Source organism: Macrobrachium rosenbergii, chromosome 9 (genome assembly GCF_040412425.1).
Source record: "Macrobrachium rosenbergii isolate ZJJX-2024 chromosome 9, ASM4041242v1, whole genome shotgun sequence".
Classification (NCBI taxonomy): domain Eukaryota; kingdom Metazoa; phylum Arthropoda; class Malacostraca; order Decapoda; family Palaemonidae; genus Macrobrachium; species Macrobrachium rosenbergii.
Genome location: NC_089749.1, coordinates 41760035 through 41778238, shown reverse-complemented (window position 1 = coordinate 41778238; position 18204 = coordinate 41760035). Strand labels below are relative to the sequence as shown.

The window sequence follows — 18204 nt, the reverse complement described above, 5'->3', positions numbered from 1 at the left end:
ATATATATATATATATATATATATATATATATATATACTGTATATATATATATATATTGTATATATATATATATATATATATATATATATATATATATATATATATATATATATATATATATATATATATAGGGTGTTTTTCCCAATTAGAGGTCCCCCTCTACAGCATAAACTAAAATTCAGAACAGATATTTATTTAAGTTTCTCTCTGAGTATTTAATATTTTGTGTAGCCTCGATCTGCCTGTACCACAGCCTACATTCTTGAAGGGTATGATTTCAGCAAATCGCAATAAAGCTGAGTTCAAACTCCATTTCCCTGAGCACTTTGGTCACCTCTCTTCGCAGGTCATCGAGGCTTTGTATACCATCATAGTTCACTGTGTGCGCTTCAACACTATCCTTTAAGATACTACCAATGTTTTCACACACATTAAGGTCAGGGGAGCTAAATGAATTCACTTGACGAGAAGAAATCGATACCACTGTTTCGAAGCAGCTCCTGTGTCTGAAGAGCCTTGAAACATGGTGCCTTATCATGCAAAAATGTGACTTCTTCAACAGATAACACATTTTCAGGATCTTTGAGGAAAGGAAATACTCCACCAGTCAGCACAGTTTCTCTGGAGTATTCGCCATTCCATGACTGCCCTTTTTCTTTGATGAACAACATTAACCATTTGGCTGTGAAACAGAGAAAATTCCCAAACATTCAGGAAATTTCACAACTTGGCGATAGCACATGTCATCGCTGATATCATCCAACTTTGCAGCCCAAATGATGTCATTTTTATGATTTTGCTTCCTGACTGTGTAAATGAAGAATTCATCTGATGCAGCAACATGGAGAAAGTCAGCTTCATCCCAATCTTTAAGAAATGAACCACAAAACCATGCACGGTCTTCTCTCTGCTGCTGAGTGATGTTGGGCTTATTGGTAACATGAAATGGCTTGATACCAGATTTTTTCAACTCACGATATACAGCACTATAACTTCTCTTCTTTCGCCTTTTTGTTTCTAGTTCAAGCGCCAATTTATGTAAAGACTTTCTTGGTCTACCCACTGCCTCAGCTATGATGTCTTTTGACTCCTGAGAAAGGACTTCAGGCCTTCCAAGATTCTCACTCTTTTCGCGATGAGAGTCATATGGATTTTTGTTCCAGTTTCTTTTAACAAAGGATTCATCTCAGTTAATGTATTTAGTTATCCAGGAACGTGAAATGAAGGATGTGCCAGCATCCCTGGCCTCTCTGAAGGTTATAGCCTGGATTCGGTCAATCGATCTGATTTCCTCCGAGTCGTTAGCCATGGCTGTATCTCAGTCACTCAGTCTGAATATACAAGAAATGTAAAATGAAAAATAGCATATTAGAAACTTAAAATAATGTACTTGGAGATAGGCTATGGCAGAAAAATTCATAACTTTCCATTTGTTCTGTGGAGGGGGGCCTCTAATTTCGAAACACCTGGTATATATATTGTATATATATATATATATATATATATATATATATATATATATATATATATATATATATATATATATATATATATATATTTCTATCACGAGAATGTCAATGCAATACCAAAAGATTCACTCTACCTCGGGAATAACATACACAGAAAGGAGTTATTTGTGGGAAACGATTTGTCGCCAGGGAGATTCGAACTCCCGACTGGTTGTGACTGACGACTGCAGTGAAGACCGAGCTGTCAGTTGAGGTATGAGCTGATACCGACTTTGCCATACATTATCTTGTCGAATTCAGGTTTTAGTACTTACAATCGATATCAGCCCACCTCTACCATGTTAACTAACTGGTACCTTTGTAACAGGTAGCTATTTATGAATTTTTATCATATACACCGTTGCTATCGACTCCCAACCAATCGGAGAGTTCGAATCTCCCGGTGACGAATCGCTTATCGTTTATAATTCGCCTTTGATGTCCCTTATTCCAGAGATAGAGTTACTGAATATGAAATAGTATTTTTAGCTTGATGTCTATATAGTATATAATATATATATATATATATATATATATATATATATATATATATATATATATATATATATATATATAAATGTGTATGAAAGTATGAGTTATGTATCCATTTACATAATTTCTTATTTAACCAAACGGAATTCACCTTAGCACCAGTAAAATTCTGTTCCATGTCCATTTTTCATCTGCAGAAAGAACACGTAGTTCTCTTTTAGAGCAAAGCTGCTGAATGGTGAGGAAGTTTAACTTTAATCTCGACATTGTCACATGGAAGAAGCAACAGAAGTTATCAACTCTCAAATAAAATAGATTATAACAGAAAGCGTAGTAAGCACAAGACCCTTCCTCTTTTTGTCCGTCCAACAGAGAGAGAGAGAGAGAGAGAGAGAGAGAGAGAGAGAGAGAGAGAGAGAGAGAGAATAGACGCAGTAACTATTAGCAAGGAAAGCAAAAATAGCCCACCAGAGTCAAGGTTAATTGTGCCACAGTCTCTCCCAAAAGCAGCAGCCAAACGCCACCTTCTTCAGGATCCCAGTGGCAGCATCTAAAGAAGGCCTTGTGACGCACATCTTTTAAAATGTGCCTCTTATGTATTATGTCAGGTGATAATGCATCATGATGAGTGTGCAGTTAAAAATGTGCTTTGTATCATGTATAGTGTGTATATGATTTTCGTTGTATTTCATCCCATATAATAAATCTATGATGCATAGGGAAACAGGCCCTCTGAAAAATACGCGACTCCTTCCGGTAGCCTACTAATATCCAGATATCAATTTCACTGCCTAGGTTACCGAAGGATAGACAAACACACACACGCACCATATATATATATATATATATATATATATATATATATATATATATATATATATATATATATATATATATATATATATATATATATAATATATATATATATATATATATATATATATATATATATATATATATATATATATATATATATATATATATATATATATATATATATATATATATATATATATATATATATATATATACATAAAAGCACACCACACCTGAAAAATATCCTAAATATCCTATCAGCGATTTCTAAGTCACAGCAAATACGCTATCATGTTATTATTATAATTATATATATATATATATATATATATATATATATATATATATATATATATACATATATATATATATATATATATATATATATATATATATATATATATATATATATATATATATATATATATGAATGTTGACGCAAGAATACCAAATTTGATGAGAATGCCTATAAAGATAAGGTGTTCAGGCATACATTAGGGGAGACTCGGGGTTTCCCTTATGTGGTATAAGAAAAGGCCGGTACCTCCATGTTGGCCGGTACGAAGTTGGTGTGATGGGCAGGTACGGTTCGGGACTTGTTCGGGAGGTTTAGCTGTGAGTGATTCCTTACGGAACACAAATTAATGATCAGTTTCGATTATTATTTTTAATGTGCACACACTCATACACAGTAAGCAGAAAATGCATTTCACTCGCTGTTCAAATGTGATGATATAAATATCAGATGAATACATTTAAATAAATCAACTAATCAAAAAATGTAGGTTAAATAGTGTTAGCTTTCCTATATAATTAGAGGCAAGTTCCATAGAAATCATCAAGTAAAGACGTACAAAGATTTCATACCTTTAACATACAAAAATAATAAAAAGACAAAAATTGGGCGTTCAATAGGCCTACTCGTTTCGTATAAAAACCAACTGACTCATTCAATCGTATTTTCGTAAAAAAATAAATAAATAAATAAAAAGTCTGCGCTTGACTCAGAATTCTTTCTGGAAATTATGAAACAAGATCAAGATGAGAATGGGTCTCGTGAGAAAATATAACTCAGTGACAAAGGCTACAAGAAAGCTATTTACGATGCCAGGTGGCCTCGACTGATGTACATCTGAGAGAGAGAGAGAGAGAGAGAGAGAGAGAGAGAGAGAGAGAGAGAGAGAGAGAGAGAGAGAGAATTCCTGCCGAGTATAAAATTAGATTGTTTGTGACTAATGTTGGCCGCGTCTTTCTCTTCCACATCTACGTTAGTGGTGAAGTTTCCCTTCGAACTTCATGAAGTTTTTCAATCAGCCTTGGTGAAGTTTGACCGCAAGCCATTTGAAAGGAAAGCCAACGACTACGAGAGTAGAAACATCCGAGTTGTGAGTCATTACACAGAGTACATACCTGCAACGTGGTGGACCTTGTCAGAGTCATTCGGGCTATGTTATTCATTCCGAAAATGCTGCGGGCGATTTGCTCGGCTTCTCTCACATCTCAACATTCGAGGAGAGTCTTTTCAGTTCTCCAAGTTGATCTTACCAAAGCACGTTTAGGATTCCACGTTAATCAGGTGGTCCATTAGATAAATTGTCCGATTTGATTGAGATCATTAGCGTTTCATGAAGCTGCCAAAAGGTTCTCATCATTTCCAACTCACTTTTCAGTAATGTCTTGCGAGACAAATTAAAAACAATGTTGCTAACGCAGGTAACAATAAGATAAATAGCAAATAAGACATATAATATATATCAAAACGACGATTAATGAATTAATGAAGATTTATGAATGTTCCGGAAAGTTTCTTCCAATACAGGAAGAGATAGAATAAGACAGAATTATTCAAAATAACCTCAACAGTTCTGTCAAAGTTCGAGACATTTCTCCTTTTGTGTGGGGCCAGGGAGTACAGCTTTCCCGAATCCCGGATAAAATGGGGTGTGGGGGCTGAACATAGGGCAACAAGTTCAGCCTTAGGAAGCAATATCCGTTATTCCGAAATTTGCAGCAACACTTTTGCTCTGATGTGGGAGGCAACGGGTCTTCATCAACAAAGTTTTTTTTAGGTCACCTTTTCCCCTTACAGAATTTAGACAAGAAATTCTTCTCTGCCCCTGTGTTCCTTCTGCCTGCGCTCCATGATTTCCTGGTCCTTCCTCCGCTCCGCTACCAATACTACTAGGCAGAATCTCGACGATCTAAATTTTAAGTCCCCTTGCTTGGAAAGGAAACCACCACATCCAAAATTATGCCTGTAATATGAAGCGCTTATCAACTATAATTCCCCATGGGTGTAAGTTATTCCGAATTTTGATTGAGTTCGACATTAAACAATATTTGTTACTATATAATATATGTATATGTATATATATATATATATATATATATATATATATATATATATATATATATATATATATATATATATATATATATATATATATATATATATATGCGTGTGTGTGCATGTATGTATATCTATATATATAAAAATGGATGTATGTGTGTGTGTGTGTGTGTGTATGTGCTACCATAACTCTGAAACGCATTGAGCAATTTCAACCAAACTTGGTATACATATGACTTATTATCTGGAAAAGAATACTGCGAGGGTAAGACATCACTAGTACCAAAGGGGCTTGGGGGTGGGAAGTGCTTCCCTGGAACAGGGCTGCTTCTCCCCATAGACTTAGTAACTAAATTCTACAAATTTATCATACCTCATTTCGGTATACATATGACTTACTATCTGGAATAAAATACCGTGGGGGTGGTAAGACATCACTGGCACCAAAAGGGGTGGAGGTGGGAAGGGGTGACATGTAAAAATATCCAAAAACGACAGATCTTAGTGTCTAATCCTTAGTTTTTGGGGTCGCTGAGATGAATGGTGACACTCCCGATGCCCTTTGAGTACAAGTTCCAGAGGGGAGGGTGAGAAAGGGTAGAAAATAAAATGTAAAAAATGCCAGATATTAGTGTCTAATCCATAGTTTTCGAGGACACTGAGATGGATAGTATTATTCCTAATGCCCTTGAAGTCCAAGTTCAGCCTCGGTAGGAATGGGGGGTGAGAAGGGGTGAAATATAAAATGTCAAAAATGCTGGGCAATGTAATTGAAGCAACTATTTTAACAGGAGAGAGAGAGAGAGAGAGAGAGAGAGAGAGAGAGAGAGAGAGAGAGAGAGAGAGAGAGAGAGAGAGTTTATCAGTTGTCATTCTGTTTTCCCAGGCAGTGCCAAGTTGGTTAGCAAGTATATAATACATACAATATATATATGTACATATATATATATGCGTGTGTTCGTGTGTGTGTACGTATTTATACAGTATATATATATATATATATATATATATATATATATATATATATATATATATATATATATATATATATATGTGTGTATGTATATATATATACAGTATATATATACATATATATATGAATGTATGTATATAGTCATAAATATTGATTTCGCTCAAAATCGGGAATAACTTACGCCCAAGGGGAATTATAGCGGACCAGTGCCTCTGCACCGTCCAGGATTCGAAGCTGCGCCTTGGTTAAGATACAACGTAACCAGGACCCGGTTTCACAAATAGATTATGCGTATCCTTCCGCAATGAAGAGACCTGATTTCAAGTAACTTTACGAAAACGCACTCTGTTCCGCTAACCCTATCTTCTCTAACCATCTTAAAACTGTGGAGAAAAGTTAAGATGGATTAGGAAAAAGACGACTGGAAATGATAAGACTGCATTGTTTTGTGTGTACATCTGTGCTAATTCTTTGCAGTAATGCAAAGTTCAGTCATTTGATTTCGCTGTTGAACGAAGGTGACGGTTCTCGATTGCTCTGGGAGAAGACGTGTCCCCAAATATAAGTGAATGCATGTGATGGCAAAAACCATATTGTAAGAGATGAAAAGCTGTGTCTGAAAGATATTTAACAAAAATTAACCTAAAGACAGAAATTTGAATTGTCATGAAGGCTATGTTTATTCAAAAGATCCACGAGGGTAAGGGAATGATTTCCATAAGAGCAGAGAACTTACAACAAATTTTTTTTAAATGTAAACCAAACTGAATATCTAGATTTTTAAAAACTGGTATATTACGGCGCTGAGGGAAAGGGAGTAACTGCTTCTTGGTAAGCATTTATCTGTCTTCAAGTTGCTTTCTTCTTTAAAAGTCAGGTCCAACGCTTTCTTCAAAGCACCGCCTGTACTCCTTTCTTCTCCCCTTTCCCTTCGGGTGCGGGAAAGAAATGCACATCGGGCCGCCCGTCCTGTTGTCCTTTGCCCTTCAACACGAGGGCTAACCTTCGAACATTTTTGCGAATATGATCACTGAAGAGAAGCACCCAGAAGGAACATCATTTGGCAATGACAGTATTGCCCAAAATAGTGGCGTGAGGGTGGAGCCTCTCGTATAAGGGTTGGCCTCTGATCTTCCACCCCACAGTGTTACACGAACGCCCCGAATAGCTTGTTCATCTTGCACCGTCTTCCAAGCTGAGCAAATCATTAAAAAGTTTCTTCTTGACCACCTTCAAGTAGACGAACTCTCTAAAGGCTTATCTTTTCAGTTTTCGAGCGCAAGCACCTTATCAGCTTTGTCGAGTCTTTTGCTGTCATTCGTGAAATCGTGATCGAAATGGCTCCAGTCCAGAACAAAACGAGTTCATCATCGTCATCCTCCTCTTCGTACTCCGTCCACGAATCTTCCTCGAGCCACGACACACCGCCTCGAAGAGGCCGCGAGTTCTCCTCCGACACCTGGGAATCCTTTTTGCCAGTGTCTAGACGCGGACGCTTCTTCCAGGATTCCTTCTTCGAGAACACCCGGTCCCACTTCGACGACGCGATCAGAGAGGCCCTCAGCAGGTGGGACGACGACGATGACTTTCTGTCCGACAGCTGGCACGATGCGGGTTCACCGCTTCTCAGCAACTTCAGTCGATACAGACAGATGAGAAACAGACACGTCGACGACGACAGCCTGGCTGTCACCGTCACCTCCGACAACAACGTCCACAAGGTAAGAGTCTGTCTGTTCTCCGGATCTTGCTTAGAGAACTTATCATAAAATAGTAAATGAAGTGAACAAAACAGGCTGCGAGAGCAGTTCCATTTACCTGTAATACCGAAGAATACTTGAGCACTCGCCGTCACGTAGGGCGTCGGCTGGAGGGGGTTCCCCCTTCCCTCCCGGCCAGGTTAGGATAAAGTTAGGACGGATTCACCCCTTCTGAAATATATCTTTGATCTGCTTCTAAGCTGGGCGTGACCGGCGAAAAAAAAGTGCGCAAATCTTCTGCACTTTTACCCCATTACTGTCCTCAGTCGCCTGGACACTGGTCCAGTCCCGTCTGAATTTCAAATCGCGTCTGATGTGATTCCTGTCTAGAGTAATGTGATCGACATCTCTACTTTTCTTTCGTGCGTGGGCCTTGCAGTAGCAGAGTAACCACCGTTTCACTTACAGTAAAATATACAGGAAGCAAATAAAAAAAGTCGATCTATAAATAGTCACGCTCCTAATCTCGCTTTCCAAAACAAACAGGTGATATATATACATACACACACATAGATGTGTGTATGCATGTTTGTATAATTTCCTTATTACGTTATAGTCTAAACCGCCTCAGTTGCTGACTTCAGAAAATTAAATGCCCGTGAGCAACGCTCAAATCATCATGAGCAACAAAAACAGAACAATCGCACGAAATCCTTAAATACAATGTCGCACTTGTTTTGTATATGTGTATATTATATATATATATATATATATATATATATATATATATATATATATATATATATATATATATATATATATATATATATATATATATATATATATATATATATATATATATATATATACAGTAATGAGTGTGCGTGTTTTTATTTATAAACATCTAGAAAAATATTTACATAACCCACTTTTGGAAACTCAAGAGACGTATACCGAAAGAAGCACAAAAACCCACAGGATGGACGGTGCCAACATTTCCTTGTAGCTGAGTTTTAGTTAGCTTGAGGATGAAGCATTAAAGAACAATCTTGGCAAGCGAACGCGATGCTCTTTTATTTACGGCCTTATATGGAGCTGTTTCATCTCTAAGCAGAAAAGGGTGTTACATTCTATTTTCGTTCTGGGTTACCGATTTTCTTTCTGATTATTTCATTTCTTGCTGCCAGATTTCCCGTTCATTCATTCATTATTCTGAGGAGATTATTTTTTTCATTAAATTTATAGAGTAAGTGGTTCCTATTTTTTTATCATTATTGGGTGTTTTGCTGCCCAGGTTCTCTAAAAAAAGAATCAAATCTTATGCGAATATTAAATAAATGTGATAACTCAGCCCTTAGAATGGTCGTGTTTCTACTCTTATCTACTGGGATGACTAAAACATTAGCGCGTTTTTGTACTTTGTAGATATAAAAGAAAAACAAGAACAATTACCAGAGGTCGAACCTTTTCATTGTTTATGACGCTGATTCTGTCTGAGCATTATGGGTGGAAATCTGAAAATAAGAATCCGCTTATTTCTCGAGTTGCCTGGCCTATCTCCGGATATAATGATGATAGAATCAGTTGCCTTAATTGTGCATGATATCATTTAAGACATAGTACCTCGGCCTTTTCATGGGAAATACACATGTCCCTTAATCAAATATTAGCGCAGCTAGCATAAATGTTTAATAACTTTAGCACATAGAAAAATACACGGAGAAATCGTTGACTGCAAATTTAACAAGACCTTGTGCGAAAATGCCTCTCATTTCCTTTCCAACGCACATCTGGGACAAAACTTCCCGGATTCAAAACTACAACCTTTTCATTTCAATGCATGGTTTAATGCATGGTTTAGTCAACTCCTACACGTTGTTTCCCTTTCTCCTAAGAAGTGAAAATAAACTTTACATGGAACTGAACGCTTGGTCGAAAGTGACATTTTCCTTGTTAGATTTTCGTGAGCACTGAAATTAAAGCTTCGTCTAAAGCGACCTTTTCCTTGTCAGATTGTTCTGGATGTCCACGACTTCGTCGAAGGAGATCTCAAGGTGAAGGTCGTTGGTGACAGGGACCTACTGGTGGAGGGTCGCCGGGAAAAGGCGGCAGATGGCGCATCAGCCACATCCTCTCAGAAATTCAGCCGTCGCTTCGCTCTTCCCGAGGAAACGGACATCGGAGCCATTGATTCTGTGATGTCATCAGATGGTATCCTAACAATCACAGCGCCTAAACTGGTTAGTGTTCAGCGTCTTATCATAACTTCAATGTAAGAATATTTTACTGCATACTGTTCTTTGCATCATATTCATTAGTACAGGCAAAGTCATCAGAAGTGAGAACTTGAATTTAGATAGGTATGTGTAAGTATACCTTCTCAACCATAAGATATTAACATAACTATTGAAAAGCTTTATTGCCGTGTTATCAAGATGTAATTATAATCTCTCTTAATGGCAAGATGATAGAGAATGGGCATCTGTCTTACGATTGGGGATTTTCACGCTCTCACTCACATGCACTCTCATCTTTACACTGCAGGGAAGAACTGGGGCGACTTCCTCTCATTCAGAGACTAAGACGTTCTCCAGCAGTGCCTCGAAGGCGAGAGGCGAGCGAGAGCCCTGTGACTGCGACAAATGCAACCCCAAGCTCCGCACGAGAGAGAATGTTTGCCGGGCAAGCTCAGAGAGGTCACAATCGAGATTTTCGAGCGACAGCTCTAGGGAGACGAGTGAGCATAAGCAGAATCAGTCAGAATCCTGCAGACTGGCAGACAGGATGGATGTCCCTATCAATGCCTTCTTCAACTCTCGGCCAATCACAAGACGAGGGAGATTCTTCGATGATTCCTTCTTCGAGGATACCCGCAGCGGTTATCGAACTGCCATCCAAGACATCCTTTCTAAGTGGGGCGAGAGGTCGTCTAGCATCGACGACATGACCTCCTACAGAAACCTCCGGACGCGCGACCTCAGGGAGGATAACCAGGCTGTGAAAGTCATCGAGGATGAGTTCCAGCACAAGGTAAGTCAAGCAAAAAATTGATAAGAAGTAAATAATAACCAGTAGAGTGTTTTCTACATCAGAGGGAGTTCTCAACGCGCGGGTTGCTTGCTCCAGAGTAAATAAAACTTGCAGAGTGATTTTCAGCGTTCGAGGGGCTTACTGCTGATTTCATTTTCCCAAATAAAAGAACACTGCGATTTGCTTTGCTGCAGAGGCTCCTCTTACTACTGGCTCTCGTTTTCAGTTTATTGTGGACGTGCAAGACTTCATGAAGGATGGCGAAATCAATGTCAAAGCTGTGGACGACCAAGAGCTGGTGGTCGAGGGTCACGTAGAGAAGCAGGAGGGTGCGTCCAAGTCAATCAAGCGGTTTTCTAGGCGCTTCACACTTCCAAAGGACGTCCATCTCGAGTCTGTGTCTTCAGTGATGTCCTCCGACGGTGTGCTAACCATCATTGCCCCTAAAAAGGTGTGTAGCTTAAAAACCTTGAATGAACAGTTTGTTCCAGACGACCACCTCTTCTATCCCAGAGTGAATGTATCCATACAAGTGACTTCTAGCTCAAATTATCTTGTAAAAGTTATTACCCGTTACCAGAATCAGTACAAATATGTATAGCTATTTATTCTTTTATCTTGACTGAAAGTAAAAGCAAAACATTAAATGGTTTCTACTTATCACCTCAGAGACACTTAACTCTAAATATAATAAATACGGTAACATGTATAAAATAAAATAAAAAAAAACTTATTAAATGTGTACCTCTTCTAAAGAAGAGGTACACATTTAATAAGAAAAGTTTTTTTTATTTTATAAATCTGTTACCGAATTTATTATATTTAGAATTAAGAATTTACTTGGACATGTGGTTAGGAGAAAATTTCCCTTGTCAAAACAAGCTATACCAACACAATAACAATATTGCCGTGGACTTCTGTGTTAGTGTGAGTGTGTTATTTTTAAAAACAATAATACTCACTGGTTAAATCATCTATTTATCTACAGTAACAAAGAATTGCTAGAGGTAATTCTTATTCTGAATAAATGTGCTACAATGAACATCTTATTGAAGTTTGCAAAAGAAGTAAAATGGTTTTGCAAAGTTCGTCACCAGAATAGGCCCAATGATTGTAGCGACCCGCATTGCTGTTAAATTGACCATCTTTTTCCAGAATGTAATTGGGCACATGAAAGAATCACACACGTCTGAAAATGCCAGGAAATTTGTAAACGACTCTGAGGCATCTGAGAAAATGTCCGAGTGCAAAATTAAGTCGTCGATGCAGGACATGAAATGTAGCCACTCGGGATACGAAGACAAGAGCATTCGAGCTTCTTCCACTTGTTCTTCAGTCTGCGATAATACACTCCAAGAGGGAGGAGATATGGCTCATCAAAGTTCAGTAGCTTCAAATGCGCTCAAGACTGAGTCTTCCAAAGAGGTGAGTTTCATTAAGGGGCGTCATAAATAGTCATTACCCTTAAATAATGGCAAAACCTGTAATCTCTCACTTGAAAGGTTGGTTCATTTCATTGCAGCATGGTGCACGCTTATGGAATGCGGTGATTAAAGCTTTATCGCCTTTTGTTTTCACAGACACACGTGACTGGAGGTCATAACGTTGCTATTGTTGTGGAATCCTCTGAAAGCAATGTCAAGGAAAATGATGTGCAAGATTTAGAACACAAGAGCAATCGAGAGGTCCCCCTTGACCTGGAAGAAGCCAGACAGATAGTTAGGGAAGAATTATATGGTGAACAAAGAAGCAAGGATATGTTAGATGCAAATCAGAAGAGCAGCAGGAGAAGCAGCATCGACGAAATTGATGCTGACATAAGAAGAGTTCGTGAGGAGATTTTGGAGTCGCGTGAGAAGCGAGCTGGAAGTGCAAGGTTTGACGAGGACTTCACCAGTGAAGACATGGATGAAAATAACATCAACTTCCAGGAGAACTCAAAGCACAAAGACAAGACACTGAAGACTATTCTCAAGACTCCCGAGAGGTATCTATGTGAAGAAGATGAAAGGCATTCAAGGGAAAGAAGTCTTGTGGCCGACGAAACCAAGAAAGAGGACCGCCTCACCCCCTCCCGGGACACCAGGAGAAGACCCTCGAGCACTCCCCTCAATCCAGATGCCAAAAGAGTCCTTCCTATCAGCTTCAGGGGCCACTTTTGCAGTGACGCTTTCTTTGATGAGTATCACGAGAGCTTCAAGACTGCTATCAATGATGTCCTCCTGAAATTCAACGAAAAGTCAACCACGACAGATGACATCACGGCTTACAGAAACTTGAGACTTCGTGATCCCAAGCTGGAAAACCAGGCATTCCATGTTCAAGAGGATGAAGGAGCTCACAGGGTAAGAAGCTCAATATTTCTGTTTTTGAACAATATTTTCCAATGAGCTTTTTCATTTACAGAGTGTTTATGCCTCTGTCACCTTTGAGCCATGACGTGATTAAGTTATATCAATGATTTAATTTGAATTTAATGAAAGTAAGGCTTAAAAATTCCTTGTGGACAGATATACACATCCAGCAAATGGACAAACAAGTATCTAACTGATATTAACAAAATGTCAAGAAGAGAGCCTTTGCAGTTATTTATAGACTTTATTTAGATTTTTGTTGGATTAAAAAGCTTCCTTTCATTCAACACAAATTTGTCACTCAGTAATACAATGAAACTTAGAGTTCCAAGAACAATTTCAGAGAGATGGTTCAATGCATCTTACTAAGAATTGTGTGGTCCAGCTTAGCAAACGGTAAAGCACGGAAGTGGAAAAAGAAAAAGAAAAATCAATCTTTAAAAAAGCAAAGGTAAATGCAGAGAGGGTGCAGTTCAGGAGGTAGCTCCAAATATTGATATTACCTAACCTAATGTAGCCTTCATATGGTTAATGTTTCCTACAGTCCAGAAAATTTATATTTAACGGTGGGCACCCGGATGATCGGCTATTTTGACAGTTCATTACTTTTTTTTTTAGAACCTTTATTTTCCCTTTTACGAATTATTAATAACCTGTTTAAAATGTTACAAACTTGGAAGTAATGTTGATAATGTGAATCTTGACTTCAGTTTTTGATAAATATATATAATTACATGCTTGACTGCAATATTCCGATTTATAATGCTAGCACCTACCGCTGACTGATTAGGTAAGCTCGCTTGACTTTGGTCGAAGTTTTGTTCCCTAACCCAAAGCACCAAGACTAATTCAGGAGTTATGTTAGGCAAATTATTCATCACGTGTAACCCAAGATTCACAGGTTTAAGAAAACTGTCATGGATTGATAGAGAAATGATGAGAATACCATTGTCCCGGTAGCTTCCTCCGGGCTAACCCTAAATCGCCTTCTTGCTTCCACTGGGCCTAGGACAGATGTGGATATTATGCTACTGGTTTCATTGGCATCTGCATTACAGTTTGTCTACCAGTGCTGCATCGCTCTTAATTAAATTAAGCAAACCGGATGGAAACAGACTTCTTCTCAAATCATGTCTTTCTACCCGCTTCCAGGTGGTACTCGACGTCAAAGACTTCATCAACGGTGACATCGAAGCGGCAATATACGAGGAGAAAGAGCTGGTGATCCAAGGGCGGGCCGAGAGACAGCAGGGAACGCAGTACACCATCCTGAGCTTCCTGCGACGTTTCCCCTTGCCCGAAAACGTGGACACGGACGCAATCACAGTCGTCATGTCCTCTGATGGCGTCCTGGTCGTGGTGACGCCCTGGAAGGGCCACTCTGGCCTGTCGGCCATCAAGAACATCCTGTCGACGGAGGACATGTCCTTCTTTGACCGCCACCGTGACTTCGACCGCCGGTGGGACGAAACCGACTGGGAGGCTTCCAAGGCCTCTGAGGAGTTCTTGAATCGATCCATCGACAGCCGTCTGAGGTCGAGGCTTCGACAGGCCACCGACGACCTCTTTTAAGCAGATAATCAAACAATGGGTTTAGCGCTAAGATGTCGATTTTCTATTTTTGTATAAGAGTTTTTTGATGATCATTTACTATGTGGCCTCGTTTTTTAAAGCTATTCTGTCAGATGAAATTGACTATTAACCATGGTACAAAAAATGACAGTAGATTAGGTTTATATTAAGCAAAGACTATTTTGAATGTGTATTCACAACGCATAAAAGTATTAAACACGCACACAGACGCACATATATAGGCTATAAAAAGATATAATATATATACAGTATATTTAAAGGGTTCGATCATAATGTGAGCCTGAAATGTGTTTCTGCTGTAAACGATATTGTGGACTGCATTATAATAATATAATATAATATATATATATATATATATATATATATATATATATATATATATATATATATATATATATATATATATATATTCCGTTCTCTCGAATTTATGTTGCACAGAGAAATTTATGGTAAACTGTCCATACATTCCTCTCCCACATCATTATTATAAGAGATATCGATAAACGTTAAGAAAGACCTATGTTGCTTTTATTGATAGTCCTTTATACTGCTTTTATTGATAGTCCTTTATACACGATAAATATGAGGGATTAGTGAAGCTACGATGATTGCAATTCATGTTTATAAACTTACAGAACACATGATTTTACATTTTCACTACACTTAACAGAAAATGAACTGATGTTTATTTGTCACGGAAGGGCATCGTTTCCCATGTAAGTGTGCTGAATGCATCCATGAGTTGGTTTGTGCTACACATTTGCTTTCCTATCAGTGGAATAGTATTTCATAATAAACAGCAAAAATCTGAAATTCAGAATAAACCTACAATCACAGAAAATAACTCTCAAGCAAGTAAAAGAATTCCGAGAATCGAAAGGGCAGAGGCGGATGTCTTGAATCAATTAATTTTGGAGGCTCCAAATTCAAGTGAGCTCGGCACCACTCTTCAAAAGAGAACACCGAATCTAATGCACCAGCGTCCTTTCTCTCTTATTGTGGACAGCGACTGGAACACTCAACCTACGGCTGGGTATTCATGGTCAGGTTTACCTGTCAATTCTCCTGTCAGTTAATCAAATCCGGTGTTAAATCCGGCGTTAAAACTTGCGTGTAGTCGACAGTTCAGGGACGGAGTCAGTCCACGCACCAGAACGGATGAACTGGTGGAATTACCTGAAGTTCTTCCGACCGAATGACAGGTGATTGCATGTGTGGACGGGTTAGCACGATTTCTTGACAGTTCGCTGCTGGATTTCTGCTGGGAAGGACGGACCCGCAGCCTCAGGCCAGAATATGAATAAACTATGTAACGAGGACAGAATTAACACTCTTTTGAGTGTAAATGCGCGTGCTCATGATCTTTATTCATGGAGCGGAGGCGTACTGTGAACCAGTTCGCTCCTTTAACATATGCTCATCTTTTCTCCTCTTTCTCTCTCTCTCTCTCTCTCTCTCTCTCTCTCTCTATCTCTCTGCAGTGTATCACCTCTCTCTCTCTCTCTCTCTGTGTGTAGCCTCTCTCTCTCTCTCTCATACGTTTCCAGTTCCTTACACCAGATGCACTCATTCTCACCAAATCAATTAAATGGACCACTTAAAAAAACTTCAATAGTTTCTACAAAAATAAGTTTATTATTCAAATAACCCAACCAAAATGAATAAATAAAGCAAAGATTCGAATGCATAATAAATGAAATATCAGGTTAGATAACTAAACTCTAAACTGCAAAACACTTCTGATTAAGAAGTCTCACTATAGCTAATAACCTGAAAATATCAAACTCACACATCTCCCAAATCAACAATTAGTCATGTCAAAACCAGTCTACCACATGTTATTCAGAAACAGTCCACACTGTCCTGGCATCTGTCCACAGACATCTGTCGGAAAAAGAATCAAACATGATAAAACTCCCAAAAATATGAAATACCGACACAATAATGAAAGTGTAAAATGCATAGCCAAGATACTGCTTAGACGTAACATGACAAAACAATAATATAAAGAGGTATGAATATTCATATTAAATCTCCCACACCAGTTCAAAAGTTCATAATGATTAGAAAATCATGGTAAAAATCACAAGTTCAATTTTCCTCCCATAAAAACAGAGATTTCGACTCTACGCTTATCTGCTGATTCAAAACCTGGATCTCCTCAAGCTACGTCTAGACAACTGCGGTTCTATCACGTTAATGAGCGATCAAACTCACTTTTAGGCAGATTTGGCACAATCTAGATCAAATTATGTACGTACTCACGAATATACACATAACCTTGAAGATCACCTGACAGCTTAATGTTGCTGAGAATCAAACTATTTGGTGAACACAAGAATTTTACCTCGAGTCTCTCCCGACCTACTTCCATCTAGCTCCATAAATTCTTTCATCATCTTAAAGCATTGAAGCTGTAAATCCCTGCATATGTATCCTTTAAAATTGTAGCAGCCATATTTTCTGCAGAAATAGAGCTCGTACACATAGGCGTCATGCTCTCCTTAACGACAGAAACTAAAACAAAGCATATGTATAAAACATAACAGATAGAGCTATGCTCAATTGCAATGCTGCACGCAGCTAGAGTTTCTCTCGCAGCGCGCTTCAAAGTCACTGGGGTTGATTCTTAGAGCCTTTGCATGTAATCTTACATACCCGAATAAGCTTACACTACTCCCCACAACAAAATTATCAAGTAAAACAGCTGTTAAGACAATTAAAATTGTCGGCATAATATATTCCTGATACTGGAACATCACCGGAATCGTCAATGTCTTCAGCGGTGGAACCGTCACTGGCACCTTGGTTGTAGGTACCTCCACTGCCAAATGCTCGTTATCGTATGACACGCCAATTATCTTCGGAACTTCTGGCCCAGATACCTTGCGGCTGAAATGCGAAATTCCGTGAACGAAGTTCTGCAGGATGAATCAGACTGCTCGGACCCTCGATGAACAAATGTCGTCAACTTGTTGCTCTGGCACATCATTGTAACTGCATCTCCTTGCAAAAACACAGCAGGAAGAGTGCTGGTGGACTCAATGTGTGTCTACTTGGGAACTGTCTAAGTCACATTCTGTGTCAGAGTCTGTCTATGAACTGTGATAATTCACGACACTTACAGACAAAACTCGCAACTGGAAATACACTGTCACACACTACACCTCTGTATAAAGTACAACTGCGTCTTATAATCAACTCCCGAACGCTGATACTGATCTCCCAAAAATGAACATAGTCTCTAATCTATCCCATGTCACTACTACAAGGTCTCCCAAAACACTCGAGGTCTAATAACAAAAAGGTTTCATGTTACTGGACCCAAACAAAAACTTCTAATGCAAAATCAAACACTCACAATGTGAACTAATTCCCAAGTTTGTA

General features: G+C 38.5%; 1 protein-coding gene across 1 annotated transcript in view; it reads left to right on the top strand.

Moving 5' to 3' along the window:
• LOC136841957 (uncharacterized) overlaps positions 1 to 14931 on the top strand; it is a 108201-nt gene extending 93270 nt beyond the window's left edge. The window contains exons 25-31 of the mRNA XM_067109366.1: positions 7394 to 7861; positions 9853 to 10080; positions 10385 to 10870; positions 11097 to 11321; positions 12026 to 12295; positions 12451 to 13215; positions 14377 to 14931. Coding sequence (XP_066965467.1) covers positions 7394 to 7861; positions 9853 to 10080; positions 10385 to 10870; positions 11097 to 11321; positions 12026 to 12295; positions 12451 to 13215; positions 14377 to 14796 — 2862 coding nt within the window. The 3' untranslated portion in view covers positions 14797 to 14931. The remainder of the gene's footprint in view (positions 1 to 7393; positions 7862 to 9852; positions 10081 to 10384; positions 10871 to 11096; positions 11322 to 12025; positions 12296 to 12450; positions 13216 to 14376) is intronic.
• The last annotated feature ends 3273 nt before the right edge of the window (positions 14932 to 18204 follow it).